The 22880-nt window shown below is 35.9% G+C and overlaps 1 protein-coding gene across 3 annotated transcripts; it reads left to right on the top strand.

Moving 5' to 3' along the window:
- Positions 1–33: 33 nt before the first annotated feature.
- On the top strand, positions 34–22136 carry Pex19 (peroxisomal biogenesis factor 19). 3 transcript variants are annotated; one of them, XM_083121039.1, is made up of 8 exons: positions 34–54; positions 496–612; positions 10599–10694; positions 15716–15898; positions 16488–16654; positions 17435–17596; positions 19224–19400; positions 21564–22136. In XM_083121039.1, exons 2-8 carry the CDS (start codon positions 516–518, stop codon positions 21690–21692), a joined length of 1011 nt encoding a protein of 336 aa, XP_082977165.1. In that variant the 5' UTR covers positions 34–54; positions 496–515; the 3' UTR covers positions 21693–22136. The 3 variants fall into 3 exon arrangements, with proteins under 3 accessions (XP_082977165.1, XP_082977164.1, XP_082977166.1); XM_083121038.1 differs by lacking the exon at positions 34–54 and adding an exon at positions 61–203; XM_083121040.1 differs by lacking the exon at positions 34–54 and adding an exon at positions 89–107.
- The last annotated feature ends 744 nt before the right edge of the window (positions 22137–22880 follow it).

Here is a 22880-nt window from a genome sequence, read left to right as displayed (position 1 = left end):
ACATGTATTGTGATGACAGTTCACCATCCTATAACAAGTGAGCATCTGGGATAAGTATGAGTTTCTATATTTTGTCGTGTTTATATTGGAGAGTGCACTAAGCAAGAGTTCGTTAGTTATTGATTTTGAAAGGAAATAATAAGAATATATGTAGTGTTCACAATTCTGAATTGATTTATAAGAATTATTATTACGAAAACTACGTATGTATGGAATCTTTCCATCGTGTGATTGATTATGTTTCTTACTTCTTGTGCTGTGATTTCTATTTTGAATCAAAATAGACTTGTTTTATGTTCTATTTTATTTTACAAATAATGAAAGTAATATCTACAGAAAGAGGTAGCAAATCTAGTGTAATTGATGTAAGGCATGAAAACCCAATAGAAAATTTCTTAGGCTAAATTTATATTTGGGGATGTAACCAGCATTTTCTTTCGGTATACTTAATTTTATACTTTATCAAAAAATGCTGAATTGTTTTCGTTTTCTCAGGAGCCCTGCAGTGAGTCGTCATGTCTAATACCAATGCTGATAGTGAAAGTAAGAAACTCGAATCTGAGGAAAGCCCAGAAAAAATACAAAATAAAGAATTGGAAGATTTTTTGGAAGGTAAGTATGAAGACGATACACACCAGCTTTACCTAACAATAAAGCCCTTTCTAGTTCACTGCACTCTTTGACTCTCTTTACACTCGGGCGTCTAGTTGGTTATAATAAAAATATATTAAAAACTTACGTTTTGCGAGTATCTATGTTACATCTGCTACGTTTCGGGACGCAACTGCTCCCTTCTTCAGGCTGTTCACTTTTAGGTTATACTCAATTCATAACCACGTCGACCTATTATTAGGTATAGGATATGGGATTGGTTAAGTGTGTGTGGTTAAAAACAGTAAAAACTAACACCCATAACAGGTGCACATCATATTACCACGCTGTTTTCCTGATTAAAAACGGCTCCTTGAAATGTTAAAACTTTAAAACTAAATAGCCACGGCCCGTGTGTGCTGCAATTGCAATACTCCAAGGTTTCCTCGTAGATCGTGAGGTCGGGCACCTCCCCTCTCCTTCCCCTCTATTTCCCTTCAAGTCTTTCCCCATCCCCTCTTCCTTTCCAGTTCACGTAAAGTCAAGTGAGAATTCCTTTTCCATATGAGGTTGGCGTGCTACTTCCAGGGTTACGTTAAAGCCTATTTTTACGTATTTCTTCCCATCCCACTTCTTGAACATCTTCCCCCACATTTCGTCGATATTCCCATCGTCTCTGTTTAATTTATTCCCTCTTCTCTTACAAATATACGACCCTTCATATACATTCCTTCTTATAGGTTTTTCCTCTTCCCTAAGCACTTTCCGTTTGGCAATAACGGGGCCTTCGTCAAGGATATGTTCGGAGAGCCCCGTTTTGGGAATCCCCTCCCTTATATCTTTGTCATGCTCTCGCCACCGAACATTCATGCTTCTTCCTGTTTGACCCACATATTCCTTCCCGCATTGGCAAACTATCCCATACACCCCCTTCATCACTCCCTCATTTATTTCTTCCTCTTTTCCATCTTTCTTATACCCGGTGAAATGCTTTTCCAAAGTTTTTGGAGCTCGCATCCCACACCTTATACCATACCCTCTTACAAGTCTTTCAATTTTCTCTGATATTCCGGGAAAGTATGGAATGCCTATATATTTATATTCCCCCTCCTCGCCTCTAACTTCTTCTTCTTTTCCTTTTCTGTCTTTCTTCCTTTTATTCCTTTCTAATTCTTTCCCGTATGTGACCTTAGCTTTACCTAAATTCCCTTTTAACTCCTCTTTCCTATTTTCATTACCCATTCTATCTCTTTACGCAAATCTGCTTGGTCCCAAAAAAAAGTTTTGAAATACGTTATTCTTGTTCTGTTGGCATGGGTCGATTCTTTGCTGATGTATAGATCTCCCGATAATGCCTTATGATGTACCCCTGTATGAATTTTCTTTCCTTCTCAGGTCTAAGAAACTAATCGTACGGTCTTCCATCTCCTCTTTAGTAAATTTTATTCTTTCTTCTTGCTCCCTTAAGTTTACGAATAGTTTCTCTACTTCCTCCTCCTCACCAATAACAAGGATATCATCTACGTATCTGTCGTAAAACTTAATTTCCCTGTTTATGAGGCTAAGTGCTGTCTTTTCGATAAAATGCATAAATATACTGGAGACGATTCCTGAGACTGGGTTCCCCATTGGTAGCCCTTCTTTTTGAATGTTCATCTTCCCGTTTCCCCCAAATAGTTAAACCCCGTACACAGGTTAAACCATCTAACATATTCCCATGCCTCGATGACATCTATACCCCTACTCATCAACCATCTTTGCAATGCATCCGCAGCTTTTTCTCTAGGAACACTGGGGTATAAATTTACGACGTCAAAGCTCACCATGCGATCAGAGTTATTAATTTCTAGTTTTTCAATCTTTTCTTTGACGTCCATGGAGTTCTTAATACTAAATTCTGTTTTTTCCCCAACTCTTTTAATTCTTTTAACTAGGGTTTTAGCCCGTATCCCTGGTGGCTATACACAGGAATGATAGGTCTAAGAGGAATCCCTTCTTTATGTGTTTTTGGAATTCCGAAAGCGGTAGGGTTTTCCCCTTTTTACACCCCTCTTTTAACTTTTTCTTTTCTACTCTTGCTATTGTTATACTGGTTTCTATGCCTTTATTAATTTCTCGTCTTCCTCTTTTTAACGGGTTCGAATCTACAATCTTAAAATCGTTGTTGTCAAAACATTCATCTAATTTCCTCCTATATTCTTCTTTATCTATTACAACAATCTTATTTTCCTTGTCAGATCGTATAATATGCACATTACTGTCTTTGGCCTTATTCAACTTTTTTATGTCTTCCTTATGCATTCTCTCCTTGTTAACGTTCCCCCTCCTGCTCTTTACCCCCTTGTTATTCTCTTTTCTAATCTGGTTTTGTATGACATCATGAATTTTGCATCTTACCTCTTTCTTATCTTCCCTGTCGTCAATTACGGATATTATCCCTTCCGCAGCTATAATAAATTCTTCTTTTCAATCTTACTTCCTCCTGTAGCGTATTTTCGCTTTTTTCCCATAATTATTCTCATTTCCTTGGGAAGTTCCTTCTCTGTTAGATTCATTATGTAACCATTGGTTTTCTCTCCGTTTACTCTTTCATCCCGATCTTTCGTCCCTATTCCCCTATAATCTCCAATCTCCTAATTTCTCTTTAAGCTTCTTTAATTTATTCTGAATCTTCGTTCTATGGTTATTTTTTTTCTTGCGGCTTCAATGTATTTTTGGTGTCTTTCTTCAATCCTACCCCATACCGGCCCTTCTAGCAGGACGCCAAGCTCTAGATGGAGTTCTAAGCACTCTTTGTTCAACTTATTGATCGTGCCATATCTTTCCCTGATACATTGATTTATCATTCCTATTTGTAAGTTCTTTTTCTTTATTTCTCCTCCCATTTTCAACGGTTTAAAACCCCATCTTAGAAAGTTCGTAATCACTCTAGTTGGTTACATGGTGTTACACAGACTGGGTTGGGTACCCTATTCTACACCCTCGAATTGTCAATTTTTTTTTTCATTATGAAGATTATGTGAACCTAATTGTGAATAAAAAAATTGGAGCTCGGAAAGAAGTATTTACGATTGTACAGCCTATTAAAGTTGAGATTTTGTCGTTTGAAATTGTTGAGTCCAAATTTCCCACAGATTCCGGGCTCCGCCCCTGGGGTGATTGACTTACTGCCCGCTACCGCGGCCCCGCCTTTATCTATAGAGTTCCTTTTAAAGGCATGTTAGAAATTGGCCGGAGTCACCTGCCCTCAACACTATTTCTCACTGTTTTCCACATTGATACATGAACATACCAAAAATGAAGGCTAAAATTAAACCTAAGAAGGTAACTTACCTCTTTTTACCAAGGCCAGGCACTGAATTGCGGGTCGAAGTTAAATTTGTAAGTCCAAAAATGAAGTAACTCCTATGTTGAAAGTCCTTGTTGTCCTTTTCCACATAGTACCACCCTCCACTCCCTTCCCATCATAAAAATAAGAAGTCGCAAATTATCCCATCCCACAAGTCATTTATAAAAAAAAACAACCCTCCATTTTACGGCCTGCAGTTGCCAAAAAGAAATAATTAATTCCAATTTCTGAAGTCGCATAAATGAAATCCAATGTCTGAAATGTTCAATCCGCCAATATATCACACAAATAACATATCGCAATTGCAAATGTTCCCATTGTACAAGCCAATCATAAGAAGAAAAAGAAAAAAATCAGATGTGCGCCTGTGACATGAATCCATCATCCGCCATCATAAAAGTTCTGAAACACCTTTTTGACGTTACGCAAGGAATTTTAATTTTATAAAAAACGTAAGTTTCGTAGCATGTAGATCTAAAAAATTAACTTCCACGCTATGTGCAAACACTGTTTGTTATGAGGAACTAAATATTTTCACGGAACTATTTGAAATGTGCCTGAAATCGAGGGTGTAGAATGGGGTACCGAAGCCCACAGACTCATCTACTTCCTTGATTTGGTGTCTGCACCATTTGCATTACATTCCGGAGCAGTGTAATGTGTGGTGTATGGTCACGTGGTGCATGCTAACTAATCAAATCAACATTTAAAGCAGCAGACAGGCATTTGTTGAATCGGCCCAAGCTCCTTTTGTTTTATCGTGATTTTGGTAATTATGCTGTATTGCCGGAACACCTCTCACTCGTTTATTTTGTTAATTTTAGCATTGAAACTTACCTATTCTGCATTGCGGAAGATTCTTTAAGGTGAAGTTATGCCTTTTTCCTTAAAAAATAGTGTGAACTTTTCATATTACGAATCATTATTTGTCATCCTTGTTCCGCTTGTGTAAGAGACAATATGGCATGCACTCGTCATGGATCATCGCGCGTCGTGCTTGTGTTTTGTCGATTTGGAGTGGGTATGCAGTGTTTCAACCTTCTTAACCAAAAAATACCTACTTTCGTGTTCATTATGTCATCACAAACCATTGACGGATATCCCCAAAAAACCATTCATGATAGCCCCACAAACCATTGATGGATAGCCCCAAAAATTATTCACGATAGCCCACGAACCATTGACGGATAGCCCCACGAACCAGACGGATAGCCCCAAAAAACATTCACGATAGCCCCACGAACCAGACGGATAGCCCCAAAAACCATTCATGATAGCCCCAAAAACCTTTCACGATAGCCCCACGGACCATTTCTGGCAAGGTTAGGTAAGCATAGTTTAAAAAAAAGAAAAAAAAGGCAAGTTTGGAAACACTGGCGAGACCGCGTGACTTTTGACGCTCGCGCCATCTTCATGTACATAATGGAAACAATGGCATAATGTGGTCGCTTTACAGAAAATGCAAGTTCCTTACATAAAAAGAGAATATTTCTTGTTCTGCAGCATTCTGTGGTGACGTTTTCAGTTTCCGTGAAAGAAAATACCTCGAAGAACTTCGACAATGCTACAGAAACTGATTTCAGTAAGTAGTTTCTCCTGTAAACTTGAAGAAATCCGTTCAGCCGATACTGCATATTTTATTTACCGTGATTTCATCATGCTGCATATTTTATTTACCGTGATTTCATCATGCTGCGAATGCAATTTTAACAATGTTCAATTTCGATTTAACCCTTAGTCCGCCGCCATTGCAGATATGCAACAAAAGAAAAATATGTCCGTTGTCGCCGTCGTTGCAGATGTGCAACAAACAGCTTTAGATACAATTATCGAGGGTTTGCCACACTTATATTTGTATAATGAGGTTGAAACACTGACAGTTCATTCGGGAACATGTTTTGCAATCGTGTTTACGAAAATTCCAAAATTCCTCCAACCCCCCTCCCTTTCTCGGAATATGTCACGTGTTTCGGCTCCTCAGTTGACAGACACAATAAATGCTTGGTATTTACGTTGCTGTTTTCCTCCAAGCTTCCAACGCTGTGATTTATCACTGATAAGGCACACATTCTTCTTTGTGTTTGGACTTGGTGATCCAGCTGAAGTGGAAGGTGGGGGGGGGGGGTCGGTCAAGGAGAGAGGGGATTGCATGAGGTTTGGCGGTGTCAGCTTTCTGTCGCCTCTATGTTAAAAATGCAATGAAGCTTGACGATAGCCAGAGGCCAGAAGCGTGAGTCTATCCAGAAGTATAGACAAAACAAACGATTGCAAAGGCTCCCTCCCTTCCTAAGTAAGAGAGTACAAGGATTTGGTCATAAACTTTTTATGGACAATTACTTTACCTCTCCCGAACTTTTTGATGATCTCGCAAGAAAGGGCACCCAATGTTGCGGAACTGTCAATAAGAATCGGCGTTCCATGCCCACTGACTTGAAAAAGGTGAAGACCAAACGTGGTGACCTGGACATGTATACAAAGGTGGACCTGACAGCTATACGTTGGAAGGACAAACATGATGTCCTTGTGTTGACAAATTTTCACAAGGAAACTTCACTGACGACCATGGCAACCCTTTGAAGCGTCAGATAATACTAGACTACAATAGGAATATGGGTTACGTGGATAAGGCAGACAGAATGGTATGTACCTAATAAATCAAACCTTTTGCAATGAGATTTCGCAGATTTTCATTTGTCATAGCTTGTAATTTCAATTTTTGGTACGTCAAGTATTAAAACCTTATGTTAATATATTTTCTGAGCCTTTATTTAACCCAAATTTAAAAAAGAAACAGATAAGACTTCATTATTCTAAGTATGGAATGTAGTTTAACCTTACTTTGCAACGTCAGAAATTAGGTGACATATGTTACCTCATATTGACCAAAACGAGTTGAATCTAAAAGTTGAGATTTTTACTGTGAGTTAGGTTCATGAAGGGCTTTTTATGTGCCAAATGTCAGAATTTTTAACGGGGACCCATCTGAGATATTTAACCCTGAAAACTGTCAAAATTCAATGAACGGCCATGTTTGAGCCCATGCTGTAAAAAAGGGGTGCATTTCTAAGCACTGATATTTTATTTACAGACACCCTGCAGGTAGGTCTACATATGAAAAAAAAGTCAAGCCTTAGACTAAACCTCTTCATTAAAAAAATTGGGCTTAAAAATGCAATTTTTTAACTATTGTTAACCCATTTTCCACCATAATTTTCGTACTTACGATGCAATTTCAAGCAAAACAGACCTGAATATCATAGGAAGTATACTTCATTAGCTACAAAATGAATTTTGTTTCAGGTGTCTAGCTTTAATGGTTTTTGAGATATAAAGGTTTCTGTATACTGCTACATGAGCAAAAAAAGCCATGCGCTATGTTGGAAAAATGGCTGCCCCAGGAGAACTAAAGACAATAATTTTTTTTGAACATTGGTTTTGATATCTAGACACATGTACAAACCTATGTACTAAAAATGAAATTTTTCTAAAATGGTCATGCAACCATTTTTTTTAAAAAATTGGCTGATTTGACATGGAATGACCCATACCTGACTGACAGAAGGACGATAAAGTGGACCAACAAACTGTTTTTCTACCATCTAAACCAAAGCATCCTCAATACACACATCCTCCTGAGCCATGTCTCCCGGACTCGCAGACATCGAGACTTCCGGATAGCTTTGTACGAAGAGCTGGTTTGGCGGGGATCTATGGAGCAGACTGGTCCTTCTAGACCTTTGCTTGTTGATCATCCACCTCCACCTGAGATGGTAAGATTGGAAGTTTCTGCTAGCAAGGATTGGCCTAGAAAGACCAGTAAGCGCATGAGATGCAAAGAGTGCAACAAAAAAAAAGTTTACTGCCTGTCATCCTTTCAGTGCAAGAAGTGTCTCGTTTATCTGTGCATTGATCCCTGTTTCGAGGAGTATCACACAGTACAATAGATGCTGAGTACCTATTTATATAACCCTAATTATTTTGCTGTGTTATATATAACTAAAGTTCAAATCACAAACCCTGAGACCTTCTGTAAACAAAACCACCTGCATGCATAAAGCATTGCAAACTCATAGAAGTAAAATAATCCACACGTAAATCCAGCGTTGTTACAGGATTCATTACGTAAGGTAAAACAATGGCCAATTTGCAGTATGGGATACGCTGCCACAAATGACGTCTCACTTTAAACCCAATGCTCTTTCTTTTTTTACTTATTGCTTCACCTTTATGGTTAACTCCAGTAATCATTTCCCATAAATTTGGCATGTGAATTGAATATATTTTACTTGCATTTTTTTTAGACAAAATGATATAACATGGTAATGTATATTTCTAAGGATGATATAGATAGGAGTGTATTTGAAATTTGTTTGTAGATTTTATGTAAATTGTATCTTATGTAAATAAAATATATAATGGGCATAAACAGCCATATGCATTGCTGTAAGTCCAATAAATATATTGATGATGATCAAAACAAGACAAAGAAAGTTCGTAAATTTATTGCGGTTGGAAACTTTGACAAGCATCCTAATAACTATTTTGTTCCACCAAATATAGTGCACTTCGTAAAATAACTTGGTGACATGGCAAGGCAAGATAAGTGTGAACATTTTCTAGTAATATGCATTGTAACTTTCAATGAGCTGAGATATTTGTGTACATAATGATATTTTATATCATTGGTTATTTTCTAAAAATAATCATGTGAACAGCAAGGAAGTAGTGCAACTTAGTAATATTGCCTGACTTATCCTTAGAAAAATAACATGCCGAGTTCTATGCGTGCGGGAAAGTCTCCGTGTTCTCCGAGTTTGTTTTCAAAACACCAGCAAGGACAGCCTTTGAAAAGGGGTGAGAAACAGATTCTACTCAATATTTATGTAACGTTCTGTCAGTGGTATCCTGAGAAACCAGTAAATGAAGTGGTTAAGTTGGTATCCCAGTGCAGTGGTGTGTCAGTGTCTGCAGTTTTAAGGGTTATGAAAGAGAGAATGACCGGGAGTAACAATGTGTGCGGCTGCATATTCGTCTGATGTTTTGAGAGCGGGTTCTCACATTCAGAGGCTGGCTCTTATATAAAATGAATAGGTGCGGCGAACTATGAGTGTAACAGCAGATGATTGCGGTCATGAATCAGCTGACGTGGAGTGATACATCGAATCGGTGATACCGTTTGTTTACAGAAGGTCTCAGGGTTGGTGATTTACACTTTAACTAGCCCTCGATCATGTCTCTTTTTCGAACGGTTTGCCAAATATTGTAACCCAACATATTATTTTAGTCATTGATTTGTTCCACATATTGCGACTTATTTCACTTCGTATGGCAGCTAGGAACATGAAACAAGTTTCATTATGTTGCAAAAGGTCCGTTCTTTGAAAAAAAAAGCAAAAGTTCGTGTTTTCTCCCCAAAGTAGCTGGAGAAGAGGGGGCAAACTCCACATTTTAATGTTTTTTTCATTGAAATTCGGGGGATGCAGCCCCTGCCCATAACCCCCCCCCCCGTGGATGGGGCATCCAAATTTTACATGGTTGCATGCACTGATGTTCTACCTGCAAAACAAAAAGTTATCCAAAGTAGATTGGTCCCATAGTGCCAGTTATTACGATTTTTCTCCATTATGTATACAAATTCAAATTTCGCTCTCAAAGCCTCGGCGACACTGGGCTTACTTTCGTCAGACCGCACGGCGTACTAAGGGTTAATTCTGTTAACACATGCATTCTGCTAAGGTTCTGATTTACTTCTACACTTCTACATTAATTCCAACTAGTCTATGATACTTACAGTCGCTTGTCAACAAAAAATACATTGTCCACGGGAAGCACGCATGCTTGCGTAAGATAGTTTTTAAATTGTTTTTTTCAACACAAATAACTCTTTTCCACAATCCAAACAGCGCTCATTACTTTATCGAAGGTTAGAATTTCGTGTGACAATGATTGCCAAAATTCTACGATAATTAGTCTTCCTGCTAGGAGAATTTGAAAAAAAATATAAAACAATCAGAACTGTTACCGTTGAATCTTCTGAAGTTGAACACCACTATCCGTCTACTTGGTTGAACGTTATTTCCTTGCACCACCCTTACACCTACATTGCACTGAGTATCAAAAAGTGCAGCGAACTAGATGGGGCTTTTGAGTATCTGAGTTCATCAGTAATCTACCTCGTAACTCGCAATCATTTGAATGTATAATGTGTAATCAAAGTTTCATACAGAATTTGTAGTTTCCAATAATTCCATTAATGATGCTCACAAAAAATCAATGAAATACTCGCCAACCAGCATATTATTTTACTTTTGCCAAGAGAGAGAGTTCTGAAAGAAAGAATGAGCATGTAAAGTAAATGTGGACAATTGAAGTTATTTCAATAATACTAATGCAATTTTTTTTAAAAGAGTTTAAATAGGGATTGATGTTTGCCTGTGTTTGTGCTGTATTCATGTTACCTGTGGCAAGGTAAGTTGAACATCAAAATAATGCAGTTTCCCCCCTCCCCAAATGTCGTAGAGTGGAGTATTAAGTATACAATCAGATTCCTGGTGTTTACTTTTGCATGCTGGTTGCACATTTGACCTTTTTAATCATATTCTTAGCTAATGTCAACAATGAATCAATTGAATCATCTGTATCTGTATTACCATTTCAGGTATAACTGGTGAAAAGGGTCAAATGGATGGATCTGCAGGTGTATCTGCAAAATCACCAAATGACTGTGATGAAGAATTAGATGAGCTTCTTGATGGTAAGCTATGATGATATTCAGCATAAGTTTCAAGTTTTGAATGAAATTGATGTCGGTGGAAATACTTGCAATCAATCCATTAGGGTTATCCTGATTTCTACCTTCTTAATTGAATTTCCTGTTTATTTTGACGGCCCAAGTTCCTTTTGTTTTATTGTAATTTCATCATGCTACGAATGCAATTTTTACATGGTTCAATTTCGATTTACATCTGTTAACACATACTGCGGAGTTTTAGCTATTACTTAAGATTTTGTTCAATATTTGCTTTTGTGGTCAGATTAGGCATGTCATGTTTGGTTCTCTTAGCACTAAAATGAAGTCCCTAAATGCATTCTACTAAGGTTCCTATTTACTTCTACATTCATTCCCACTAGTCTACAATACTTATTGTCGCTTGTCAATGGAAAATATCTTCTCCATGGGAAGCACACATGCTTGCATAAGGTAATTTTTAAGTTGTTTTTTTTCAACATAAATAACATTTTTTTTTTAATCCAAACAGTGTTCATTATTTTAAGGAAGGTTCAAATTTCATCTGACAATGATTTCCAAATTTCTACGATAATTAGTCTTTCTGCTAGGAGGATTTTAAAAATTATTTTCCTGTAGTTTACGGTTATTACAAGCATAAGAAAACAGTTTTTTCTTTGTGACGTTTCAGGAGAACACACGCTCCTTTCATCAGACATTTATTTTCATTTTGACTAAAGATACAGTTATAACAATGGTTAGTAATTTTTAAACAAAAAGAATCTGTTATATAATGGATGTTGTCAATGTTACATTGTTGTAATATAGCAACTTAACTGTGAAAAAAGCAGTCTATTTTTTTTTTTTTAAATTATGAATCCCAAATATCATCAGGTAATTCAAATTCATCATTGTTTTCACAAAGTCTCTTGATGTTTTCTGTTACATTAAATTTTAAAGATGGTGGCTTACTCCATTTGTGAAAAAGAAAACTCCACACTGGATCTATGTTACCATTTTCATTATTTAATTTATTCCAGTGTTCTTCTGCAATGAACGAGGCTTCCCAGACATTCAACTCTGTGTTTCCCGTTAATCTTTTTAAAACCCTTCTCTTTTTAATCAAATGCTTCTCTTCGATGATATGAGTTGACAAACCTGTTCTTGGGTTTAGATTTATAATGTCCAAATCATGTTCGTGCCATCTTATTGCCATTTTCCTTGCTGTTTGTCCCACATAATCTTTTGAACATGAACAACTTATATTATATATTCCTGTGGTTTCCACATCTGGTAGCGAGTTTCTCATTTTGAATTCATTAAATGTACATTCCAAACTTCTTGGTGATTTAAAAACAATTTTGAAATTAAAACTTCTAAAAATTTTTGCAATTTTATGTGAGAATCCCTTGTGGAATGGAATGCACACAAATTTCTTTTCAACAGATTTTTCATCTTTGTCTGTATTTCTCTTTTCCTTTAGTTTTCTTGCAACTTGTTTTTTGATTTGGTTTATTCTGTTAGTGTGAAAGCCATTTTCTTTTGCTATATTAAAGAGCCTTTCTTCTTCATTTTTGACTCGTACTCAGAATTGGACAGCCTTTCTCGAAAGACATATGATCTCCACATAACATTGTCAAATTCTTTGCACCCACTCATATGGGATAAAGTAAACAGAGCTACAGAACAAGTTGTAGAACACTACAGCAAGCTTTCAGAAAGGAGACTTGATAGGAAATTCTACCAGCTAATTCAAGAAGAACAAGTTATATACAACAACAATGAAAGAAGGGAAGCAGTTAATGTCACTGGTAAAATAGAAACTAAGAACATTGACAACAGATTATTTATAAATCTTACGGATATTGAGGTACCTGATGAGTATATAGAAATTTTTCAATTCGGAATGAAATTTTTAGTTGGTAGTGCTTATATACAAAAGGAAGATTTCGTAATTTCAATAGAGAAAGCACTGAATTTCTTAGATGATGAGGAGGAAAAAAGAAAATTACGAAGTCTCACACATGATGCTCTTGATGAACGTTTAAGTTTTGAATACAACAGAAGAACTAACAGAGGTCCAAAATACACAGAACGGGAGAAAGAGCATATAAGGTTGGGAAAAAAAGTTCATGGTTTCAAGATCTGGTTGAAAGAAAACGACATTTTCTTAATAAAATCGGACAAGGAAAATAAACCTGTCCTTATCCGAATTAAGGACTATAAAGAAAAAATGGAAGAATGTTTCAAATTAAACAATTTCACAGAAACCTCTCGAAACCCTATAACTAAAATAATAAATGAGGTAAAGAAAGTAATTGAAAGCAGTATCACGATACCAAGAGAAATGAAGAAAAAACTCATTGTCAAAAATTCAACCCTGCCGATTGCCTTTGGACTACCAAAAACTCACAAACCGGGAACTCCAATACGACCCATCAATGCAACTTTCACACATCCTGCATACAAACTATCCAAATATTTAGTTGAGAGACTTGCTATAATTAAACAACAAACACCATTCAGTGTTAAAAATGCATATGAAGTGAAACAGAAACTAAAAAATATTGTTTGGAATAGTGAGTATCGTATTGCAAGTTTTGATGTTGAAAATTTATATCCTAGTGTCCCAATAGAAGGTGCCACAGATGCATTACACAGATGGCTTATTGAGATGAAGGTTAACCCAGTAGAATCATGGGAAATGGTTCGATGGTTTACTGTATGTGCAAATTACAATTACTTTATATTTGATGGCAAAATCTATCAGCAAAATAATGGTCTATCAATGGGAAACCCAGTATCCGGAATCATCTCCAGCATTTTCCTTCATTACATAGAATCTCCAATTGTTAATGCGATAGGTGCGGATATCAAACTCTACATCAGATATGTAGATGATGTGCTAATTATTGCTAAAAATGAGAACACCATCATGGACGTATTTAAATCGTTAAATGAATCACATCGTCGCATAAAATTCACTTGCGAACCCATGAATAACAATGTAATTTCTTTCCTTGATCTGCAAATTAAGACAACTGACTCAACAATTCAAACATCAGTCCATAGAAAAAAATTAGCGGGGGAAAAATACATCCATGCCAAATCAGAACATTCGCGTATAACAATGGATAACATATTTTTAAATTTTTTCCTGAGAGCACAAAGACTATGTTCTAATAATGAGGATATCAAAAATGAAGAAGAAAGGCTCTTTAATATAGCAAAAGAAAATGGCTTTCACACTAACAGAATAAACCAAATCAAAAAACAAGTTGCAAGAAAACTAAAGGAAAAGAGAAATACAGACAAAGATGAAAAATCTGTTGAAAAGACATTTGTGTGCATTCCATTCCACAAGGGATTCTCACATAAAATTGCAAAAATTTTTAGAAGTTTTAATTTCAAAATTGTTTTTAAATCACCAAGGAGTTTGGAATGTACATTTAATGAATTCAAAATGAGAAACTCGCTACCAGATGTGGAAACCACAGGAATATATAATATAAGTTGTTCATGTTCAAAAGATTATGTGGGACAAACAGCAAGGAAAATGGCAATAAGATGGCACGAACATGATTTGGACATTATAAATCTAAACCCAAGAACAGGTTTGTCAACTCATATCATCGAAGAGAAGCATTTGATTAAAAAGAGAAGGGTTTTAAAAAGATTAACGGGAAACACAGAGTTGAATGTCTGGGAAGCCTCGTTCATTGCAGAAGAACACTGGAATAAATTAAATAATGAAAATGGTAACATAGATCCAGTGTGGAGTTTTCTTTTTCACAAATGGAGTAAGCCACCATCTTTAAAATTTAATGTAACAGAAAACATCAAGAGACTTTGTGAAAACAATGATGAATTTGAATTACCTGATGATATTTGGGATTCATAATTTAAAAAAAAAAAAAATAGACTGCTTTTTTCACAGTTAAGTTGCTATATTACAACAATGTAACATTGACAACATCCATTATATAACAGATTCTTTTTGTTTAAAAATTACTAACCATTGTTATAACTGTATCTTTAGTCAAAATGAAAATAAATGTCTGATGAAAGGAGCGTGTGTTCTCCTGAAACGTCACAAAGAAAAAACTGTTTTCTTATGCTTGTAATAACCGTAAACTACAGGAAAATAATTCTATCATGCAAGCAATGCGTACATACAAGAAAAAAAAAAGGATTTTAAAAAAATGATAAGACAATCAGAACCAGTTTGACTGTAAGAATTGGAATTGTAGCCATCAATAACAGTTATAATTGATTGATTGATTGATTTAGTTTATTTTACTTCGGGTTTTGTGCATCTTGGCTAATTTGCGAAGATGGGGATGAGTGATGAAATGATGAATGGACATTCACAAACAACCAAGCCCGAGCAGGATTCGAACCTGGGACCCTTGGTGTTGCAGCGCAATGTGCTAACCACTCGGCCACAGGGTCCGGCAATAACAGTTATAAAAATGAGACCAAAATGAAAATGTAAAATTTACTAAATATGTATGTATAAGCTGTTAACCTTGAACATTGTGCATTTAAATGTGGTTTGAAAGCATTGTATGCTCCTTTCCCCCCCCCCATATTCTTTGTTTAAAAGAATCCACTGCATTTTTCTCTAAATATTTCAGTACTAAAGAAATGAAACAAGGAGAAAGAAATACAGAAAACCTAAATTTATATATTTATAATCTTGTATCTTCAAATTTGCTTTATTAGTGCTATTCTACTAAAATTATTTACGTATTAATTATCGGAAAAGATGTTTTCACTATCTTAACATGGCATTTGTTTTCAGTTTTTTTTCCAGAAGCATAAAAACGATGATGAGACGAGTTGAATTTTATTTTTGTGTTATACATAGCTATTTAATGTCATGTAGAACGTTTTTGACACATAATTTCGCTACTCGGATGACAGATTACTTTTTTCAGGGCCTTGGAGTTAATTCTCCATGATGTTAATTCATTTTGTGATTTCTAAAGTGTTTTTGTGGGTATGTGTTCATATGTAAATAAATAGCATGTTTGTACATATTTTAGATGCCCTGGAGGATTTCAATAAACCACTTCCCCGAGCCACTAAAGCACAGGGGAAAGAGGGCAAGAAAGCTGCAGTTCAGCCAGCGAGTGGGATTGAAGGCGCAGATTCCGAATGGACAGAGGAATTTATCAAGCAAGCCACTTCACAGTTTGAGCAGAATATGAGATCGTTATTAGCTCAAGGTATGTTACTTCTACTTATTGGGAAATTTTGTGATAAATATTGATATTCATAAAAGGCTACAGCTATGTATTACGAACTTACGATAGAGTTGTTCGTTCTTTTTAAAATTCGAGAATTGAGCAGTTGACTTAGTGTCTTGCCATGAAAAACTTTTTTAAACATGAACTTTTGCCTGACCTAACATCATAAAAATTAACTTTAGACTCCTTAATATGAAAGTGATAATTCAGGTACTCACGTTTTCCCCAAAGCTGTTTTAAGTAATTTTTCTATTAATTTCGGTAGCCACTGCCACCCTCCTTTTTGGAATTTGTGTCATTGCGACAACACAACGACACAACCGCGTCTCTCTTTCCCATAATATGAAATGAATATGATGTCAATTGGGTGGAAACAATTAATTTTTGATGTATTTAATTCCTTAATGCTTCTTGTACTATAAAGTAAAAATAGCAAACAAGAAAGTCACTGCAGTGTTTTTCTGCCTTCATGCATGGGAAATTTTATCTTCTTTTACTTTAGGAAGACATTTGCTTTCTTGTTATTGTTTTATATTGCTATGTAGTTGATTTTTACAATGTCATTCAGGTGCTGGGTTTGCTGATGGACCTAAACCTGAAGAGCTAGGAGCAGATTTCCAGAAAATAGCAGAAGCTGCTGCTAAAGCAGTTGTAGAGGAATCGGAGGATGGAGATATTTCAGCTACCATTGCCCAGACGTTAAAGAACTTATCTGATAATGCACAAGGACTTGGGGTGAGAAATTCACTGCTTCTCATTTTGTTTCAAAGTAGGAAAATCATAGAAGTTATTGCTAAAACCATTTTAATTTCTTTCGTGGCAATGTACTGATATGTCAGTATTTAGCTTGTCATGAGTAGTGTTGAAATGGTACCAGGAAAGGAAATAGAGTCTGTTTAATTACAATATATAGTTAAGGGAATGCATATTTTGTTTGATGGAAACATGAAATGTGAGATTCATTATAAATGTGTATAAAAATAGCACAGTATGAAATTCAGAAAACTTTTTTAAAATCAAATTTGATATTTTATTTACAATTTCAACAGCAAGATGTCATTTCATATACTGCTTTTGATTTTGAAATGTGCTCTGTTTTTGTACCAAAATCTTTTATTCATAAATGCATGTTCCTAGATATATATATATATAGAGCGCCATATCTCCCTTTGCATCCGTAGAACATGTAACAATTTGCCACCTGCTGAAAATGATATTTTTGCCAACATCTGTGGGAGACTGGTTAGCACAGAACTCTGAGATGCCAGGAATCCTGAGTTCAAATTCCAACCTGGACGTGGGTGTTCTTTGTTAGTTTCATCACATCATCACTCTTCATTGCGATTACCCAAAAGTGGCAGAAAAATGATGCTAAAAAAAAGATCAAATGAAAATATTAACGAGCAATGTTTGTGATTATTGACTGACATGTATCAGTAAATTCTATATCTTAATAAAAATATATGTTGGTAATTTCAATGAGGCTAATGTGCTACTTTTCCACATCTATTACAGAATCCCTTTTCAGAAGATGAAATGATGAGCATGTTCAATAATTTAGGTTTAGGCAATGATCCTGCTGCCGACAGTGAGTTCCTGCCATTTATGCAACAAATGATGCAGAGTCTTCTATCCAAAGAAATACTCTTGCCTGCACTCAAGGACATAGTAGAAAAGGTAAGGTATTTAATGTCCTGTTAGTGTTGGTAGTAATTTGTGCTTAGTTGTATTAGATCATAGACCCTGTGCATATACAGTGAGCCTGTAAAGGTGAGATATATTCTTATCACAGGTATTTTTAATTTACTGAAGGAATTTAGTGCTAATCTCGTAAACATAGAATAGCAAAATGTAAAGAAACGTTTTAATTTGCCTCGATTGTAGATAGAAATTAGTGTTTTTTGCATGGTAGTCCATTTTATGTTGCTTTTCTTCCTCTGATAGTGACAATGATGATGAATGATGAAGTAGTGGAATTGATGATGGAAAAGCATTATGATATGTCCATACCATACCCAGAGTTTGAACCTGGGACCCCTGGCTTCATAGCACATTATATACTGACCACTCCACCATGAAGGCTGGTGCAGATCTTCCGTATGTTATATTGATGGGTACTTAATGCTTTCTGCATCTTGCATGCACGACGATGTTTTCATCCCGAACCACTCTACACAGAAGAGAATAACCCTCTGACACTGTCATTGAATTTTCAACACTAAGCAAGGGGCCATAGTGTGGGTGGTGCAATTAATGTAGAATTTTTTGGACAAAGTAGCAAGGGTGAGAAGTTATAAATGTAAATATGCAGGCACTTGGGCACATGTGAAGAGGAACATTTTGTCTGTGGTGACTGCAAGAGGAGTAAACAAATGAGTCCACTTTAGTTTTTATAAGTTGGCTGTGGACGTTCTCTTCTTTGTACAACTGTATGTATATGGTAACCATGACTACTGCCAATGGGGAAAATTGCTTTCAATAATCAACCTACTGCTTTTATATCTATTAAGTATAGGTTAGGTTTTGTGCATTTAGCATTTGTTTGGATTAGTTAGGTATATCTGTGTATTCTTTTCCTATTTTCTACGTGTACACTGGGCCTCCCCAGTGGCATAGTGGCAACATTGTCGCCTTGTAATCAAGGGGTTCCGGGTTCAATGCCATGTGGAGGCACATAGTGGTTCGGATCCCACTTTAAACTGTAGGTCCAGTTCTGATTAGTCTTTCTGTGCTTAAGGTGGACTAAAGAAACTCAAGGTTCTACATAATTACAATATTATTTAACACATACGAATGTTTCCCAACACTGCCACTTAATAAGCTTGATAATATCAACTATAATTTGCACTTGAGGGTCAACTATTATCAGAATGGATGGACCTCTGTGACCTCTCGTTTCTACAAGTTTTCATCCTCAATTTCAGTCCTGCAGACGCTATCCTCTACCTTCCCTTGCAACATGTAAAAAAAAATATTACAGAACATGTAGAGGTCAGACTGTATTGAAGTTGAATATTATTCACGTAGATTTATTTATAAAGTGGACAGCTAAGAAGAGAATGAAACTGTTCTTTCATAAGGGGCATACATTTTTTCTATCTTTTGAATTGGTATTTTATGATAAGCAGTTAATGTAAGAGCAGGTTGTAAAAATCTGAGGACAAGAAATCAGATCTTTCTCCATTATGATGCTTTCCTATGTTAGATATAATGTGATGTGAAAAGAAATATAACTAATATTTTTCGTATGTATTTTATACCTAAACTATTTGCATTTTCTTTCTTAAAATGTTTGTTGCTGCAGTATCCAGCGTGGTTAGAGGAAAATAGGAAAAACATCCAAGAAGATGAGCACAACAGATACGTTAGACAACATGAATTGATGAAACAGGTGTGTACAGAATTAGAAGCAGAAGGAGATACTGATACGGAGGAAGAGAAGAAGCATCGATTTAATAAAATATTGGATTTGATGCAGAAGGTATGTCAGTTCATTTTTTATTCATTTTAATTGATGATGTACTACATAGAACTGTTAGCGAAACCTTGGGCACACACTAATTGATGATATAATTGGGTTATAATCTGATACTTTTCCTTGGAAATTGTTGACTTGTCAAAGCATATTATGTTTTATTCTATTCTTCAATTCATTTATTTGCTTTTTATTTGCTGTTACAGTAGAGTTTTAACTATTATTGCCCAAGGCAATTTTTGGATTTTCGCTGAATTTTTTTTTTTTCAGTACACTACTATCAGTGGCATGCCCAGTAATTTTCGAAAGAGGGATTATGTATACTATTTCTTGGTAGTTAGCTCTCATTTTGTTATATTTTCCTACCTTTGATGTTCTTTTCTTTTAGGAATACTAGGTTAAAGGTAGGGGGGGGGGGTTATAACTCCCACCCCCACCCCCTTAGGCACACCACTGACTACTACTAACACAAAATTTCAGAAAAGTACTCTAATTGGTATTTTAAGAGTGTCACATTGGCATGTTGGCACATTCATACACTTGCCACAATCAGTACTGAATTAGTAAGTGTAACAGACCAAAAAAAAAAAAAAAAAAAGTAGACATTTAACTTAATTGGTTGTCTTCATCTTAATATTATTCCACGCAGAAGTAACCCTTTTTTGCTGTTAATTGTCCAGATTTTTGGATCAATCTTTTTCATTTTCAGGGTTGGAAGGTTATTAGCAAAAGACTAAACACTCCAACTTGTGAACAATGCAACAGCTTTGCCTGGTGAGATCAGCAAATGGTTAGCCACTCACTCCACTGACGATCTGAGCCCTACCTTTTAACGAATTTTATCCATGTCACACCCCCACACCCCCTATACGCCTTCATGGCATGGTGCTAAGCACAGGGCAGCACTTTACTTTACTTCGTCATGACCCTTGATCAAGTCTTGCTAATGACCTTTTCAGCCCTGAAGAAAATACTGAAAATTAGGATAACAAAAAAGTAAGGATGGTACAGAATAATTGGTACTCGATCAGTATCTGCCCATATACAGGGTGTATCATAAGTAATAGCGCAAACTGACACAGTTGAAAGTACACTATAATAGAAGCAAGAAAGTCTCGGTAAACATGGGTCTACAAATGAGCCGTTTTCGAGATAATTGCGAATGTGTGGATACAAGCTGTATCGGTAAAATTACCAATAATTTTACCAATTCACTATATATATATATAAACATCTTATAATTTAGTGCAATATTCTGCTATTGTGTTATAATATTTATGGATATAAATACACGGGCTGATTTTTTAGTAGTGGCAACTATTTATTTTCTAGACACATAGCATACATACATAGTTCTAAGTTTTACAGGCCTTCGATATAGTCTCCAGCATTGCATACAACGTGTTGCCAGCGATGTGGAAGCCGTCGGCACAACCTAAGCTGTTGATAGTGTGAAGAGAGTGATCTACTGCGAGAAGAATGTCTTGAACTGTTCGGAAGCGAATCCCACGAAGTGATTCCTTCATCTTAAGGATTAAGCCTGTTGCAGTCCATGGTGGCACTTTCGTGATGTTAGACCTCTAGCACATTCAATTTTTAACCAGCTCCGCTGCTCCTGCTTTATAAACATTGTGACTGCACTCCACGACCGCTCGCTCACAACTGCTTTGTTCTTGTTGTCACTGCACACGGGTATGGTGTGGGAAGAGTGAGTGCATTTGCTCTGAGGGAGGATACACATGTAACTAACCTTTGGTATAAATGATATTACCTGGCTTCTTTGCACGGTGTCGCTACAGCATAGTTGCCACTACTAAAAAATCAGCCTATGTGTATAATCTCTCTGTCGTACTTTTTTTAAAGTAAATGTCTAATGTATTTTGCACTGCAGTCATCTGGTAACATACATTTATTAAGGAGGTTAATGAATCATTCAGCTTCTTCAAGGACCATTTGGAATCTTATATCAGATCAGTAGAATACCACTGATTGATATCTGTCAATTTTATATCAGTATTCCATCAGTATCAGCCAAAATTTCACATTGGCCTAACCCTACAAAAATGACTGTGCGAGCTGCGACTTCGTCTGGGTTAATATTTCAAACATGTCTCATATAAATGTATTTCACATTAGTACACAAAAAGTAATTAATTGTTATTTTTCAAGATGCAAGATTGTGGACAACCACCGAAGGAACTGGTTGGTGAAATGGGTCCTATGATGAATTTTGATGAGCATGGAAATCCACAAATTCCAGGAATGCCAAGTGATCTTTCGCAGTGTGCGTTAATGTGATAAGAGTATATTGTATGATAGCAAGACTGCTAGTTTTAATTTTAAAAGTGGCAAAAAAAATTGCTTTTGTTGCAAGAGATATGTGACAAATAAAGGTGTTTATAACATGTAAATAAATACCAGAAAAGGGCTCAGTATACTTAAATGAAAGTATAAAAATTGAGGTGCTCGGTGAAATTCAGTGTGTGTTTGTAATTTGGTAACATTTTATAACTTTAATGAAAGTTGTGTGTGAAGAAAGTGTATCTTTCATTTTGATTGTATATTTTGACAAGTCATGTTTTAATGGAAGCTCTGGTAGCAAGGGGTAATTAATTATTATTGGAAATTTATTAGTTCTCTTTGCTCCACACCTGCATTGTAGATTATTGTTGAAACTTTATTTATTTGAGCATTGTTTGTAGTATTTTTTAAGGAAAAATAAAAGTTTCATTATGCATTGTTTCTCTGTAAATTTTTAATTACATTTGATTATATGGTAAAGTTTTGGTAACCTGTATCTTAATTCAGTCAGCATCTAGTATTGAATAGTATGGCACCATGCGTATGATAATATTCTTTGTCATGGATTGGGAAAGAAGGAAATGGAGTCATCAACAGACAAGAAACAATGTATTGGCGTTGGTATCGGAAAGGATTGATTCGATTTCCTGACATACTGGTTGATACTTTTGCAGAGTTTGGGTATTTTCCGGTATCCATAAAAATGTCCTGTGATGCTTTTGCATAGCCTGATTATCATGGAAACTATTTAAATTTTCATTTATTTTTGAACCAGTATTGTGTGAAAAAATTGTTTATGTGATTCAATGAGAGGAGCATCCCCCCCCCCCAAATTGCTTTCCCTTCAAAAAACACTGAACCAATTTAGGAGAAATTACTGTGACTAAAATCAAATTATATGCATGAAATGCTTTTTTTTTTTTTTGTTTAGCTATGCTGTCTGTTAGTGGTACACTGTTAACGTTAGGTGGCTTTCAGGGGGGAAGTGATGTACTTTACTTCAGACGTCAATGGATCAATGAGTAATAAAAATTCCCCATGAAATATGTAAAAAAAGAGGGGTATTACACATGGGAGATGGCAAATTGCCACCTTTGATGCCTTAAAGGGGTTGGAAACCCCATGGCCATTGCTTCCAAATGAAAATCGATGGAAATGTCTCGAGTCCGTGCACATCTCACTGTG

Source organism: Lepisma saccharinum, chromosome 4 (assembly GCF_977018435.1).
Source record: "Lepisma saccharinum chromosome 4, izLepSacc3.1, whole genome shotgun sequence".
Classification (NCBI taxonomy): domain Eukaryota; kingdom Metazoa; phylum Arthropoda; class Insecta; order Zygentoma; family Lepismatidae; genus Lepisma; species Lepisma saccharinum.
Note: the sequence above shows the minus strand (reverse complement) of the source record. Positions and strands in the feature narration are given on the sequence as shown.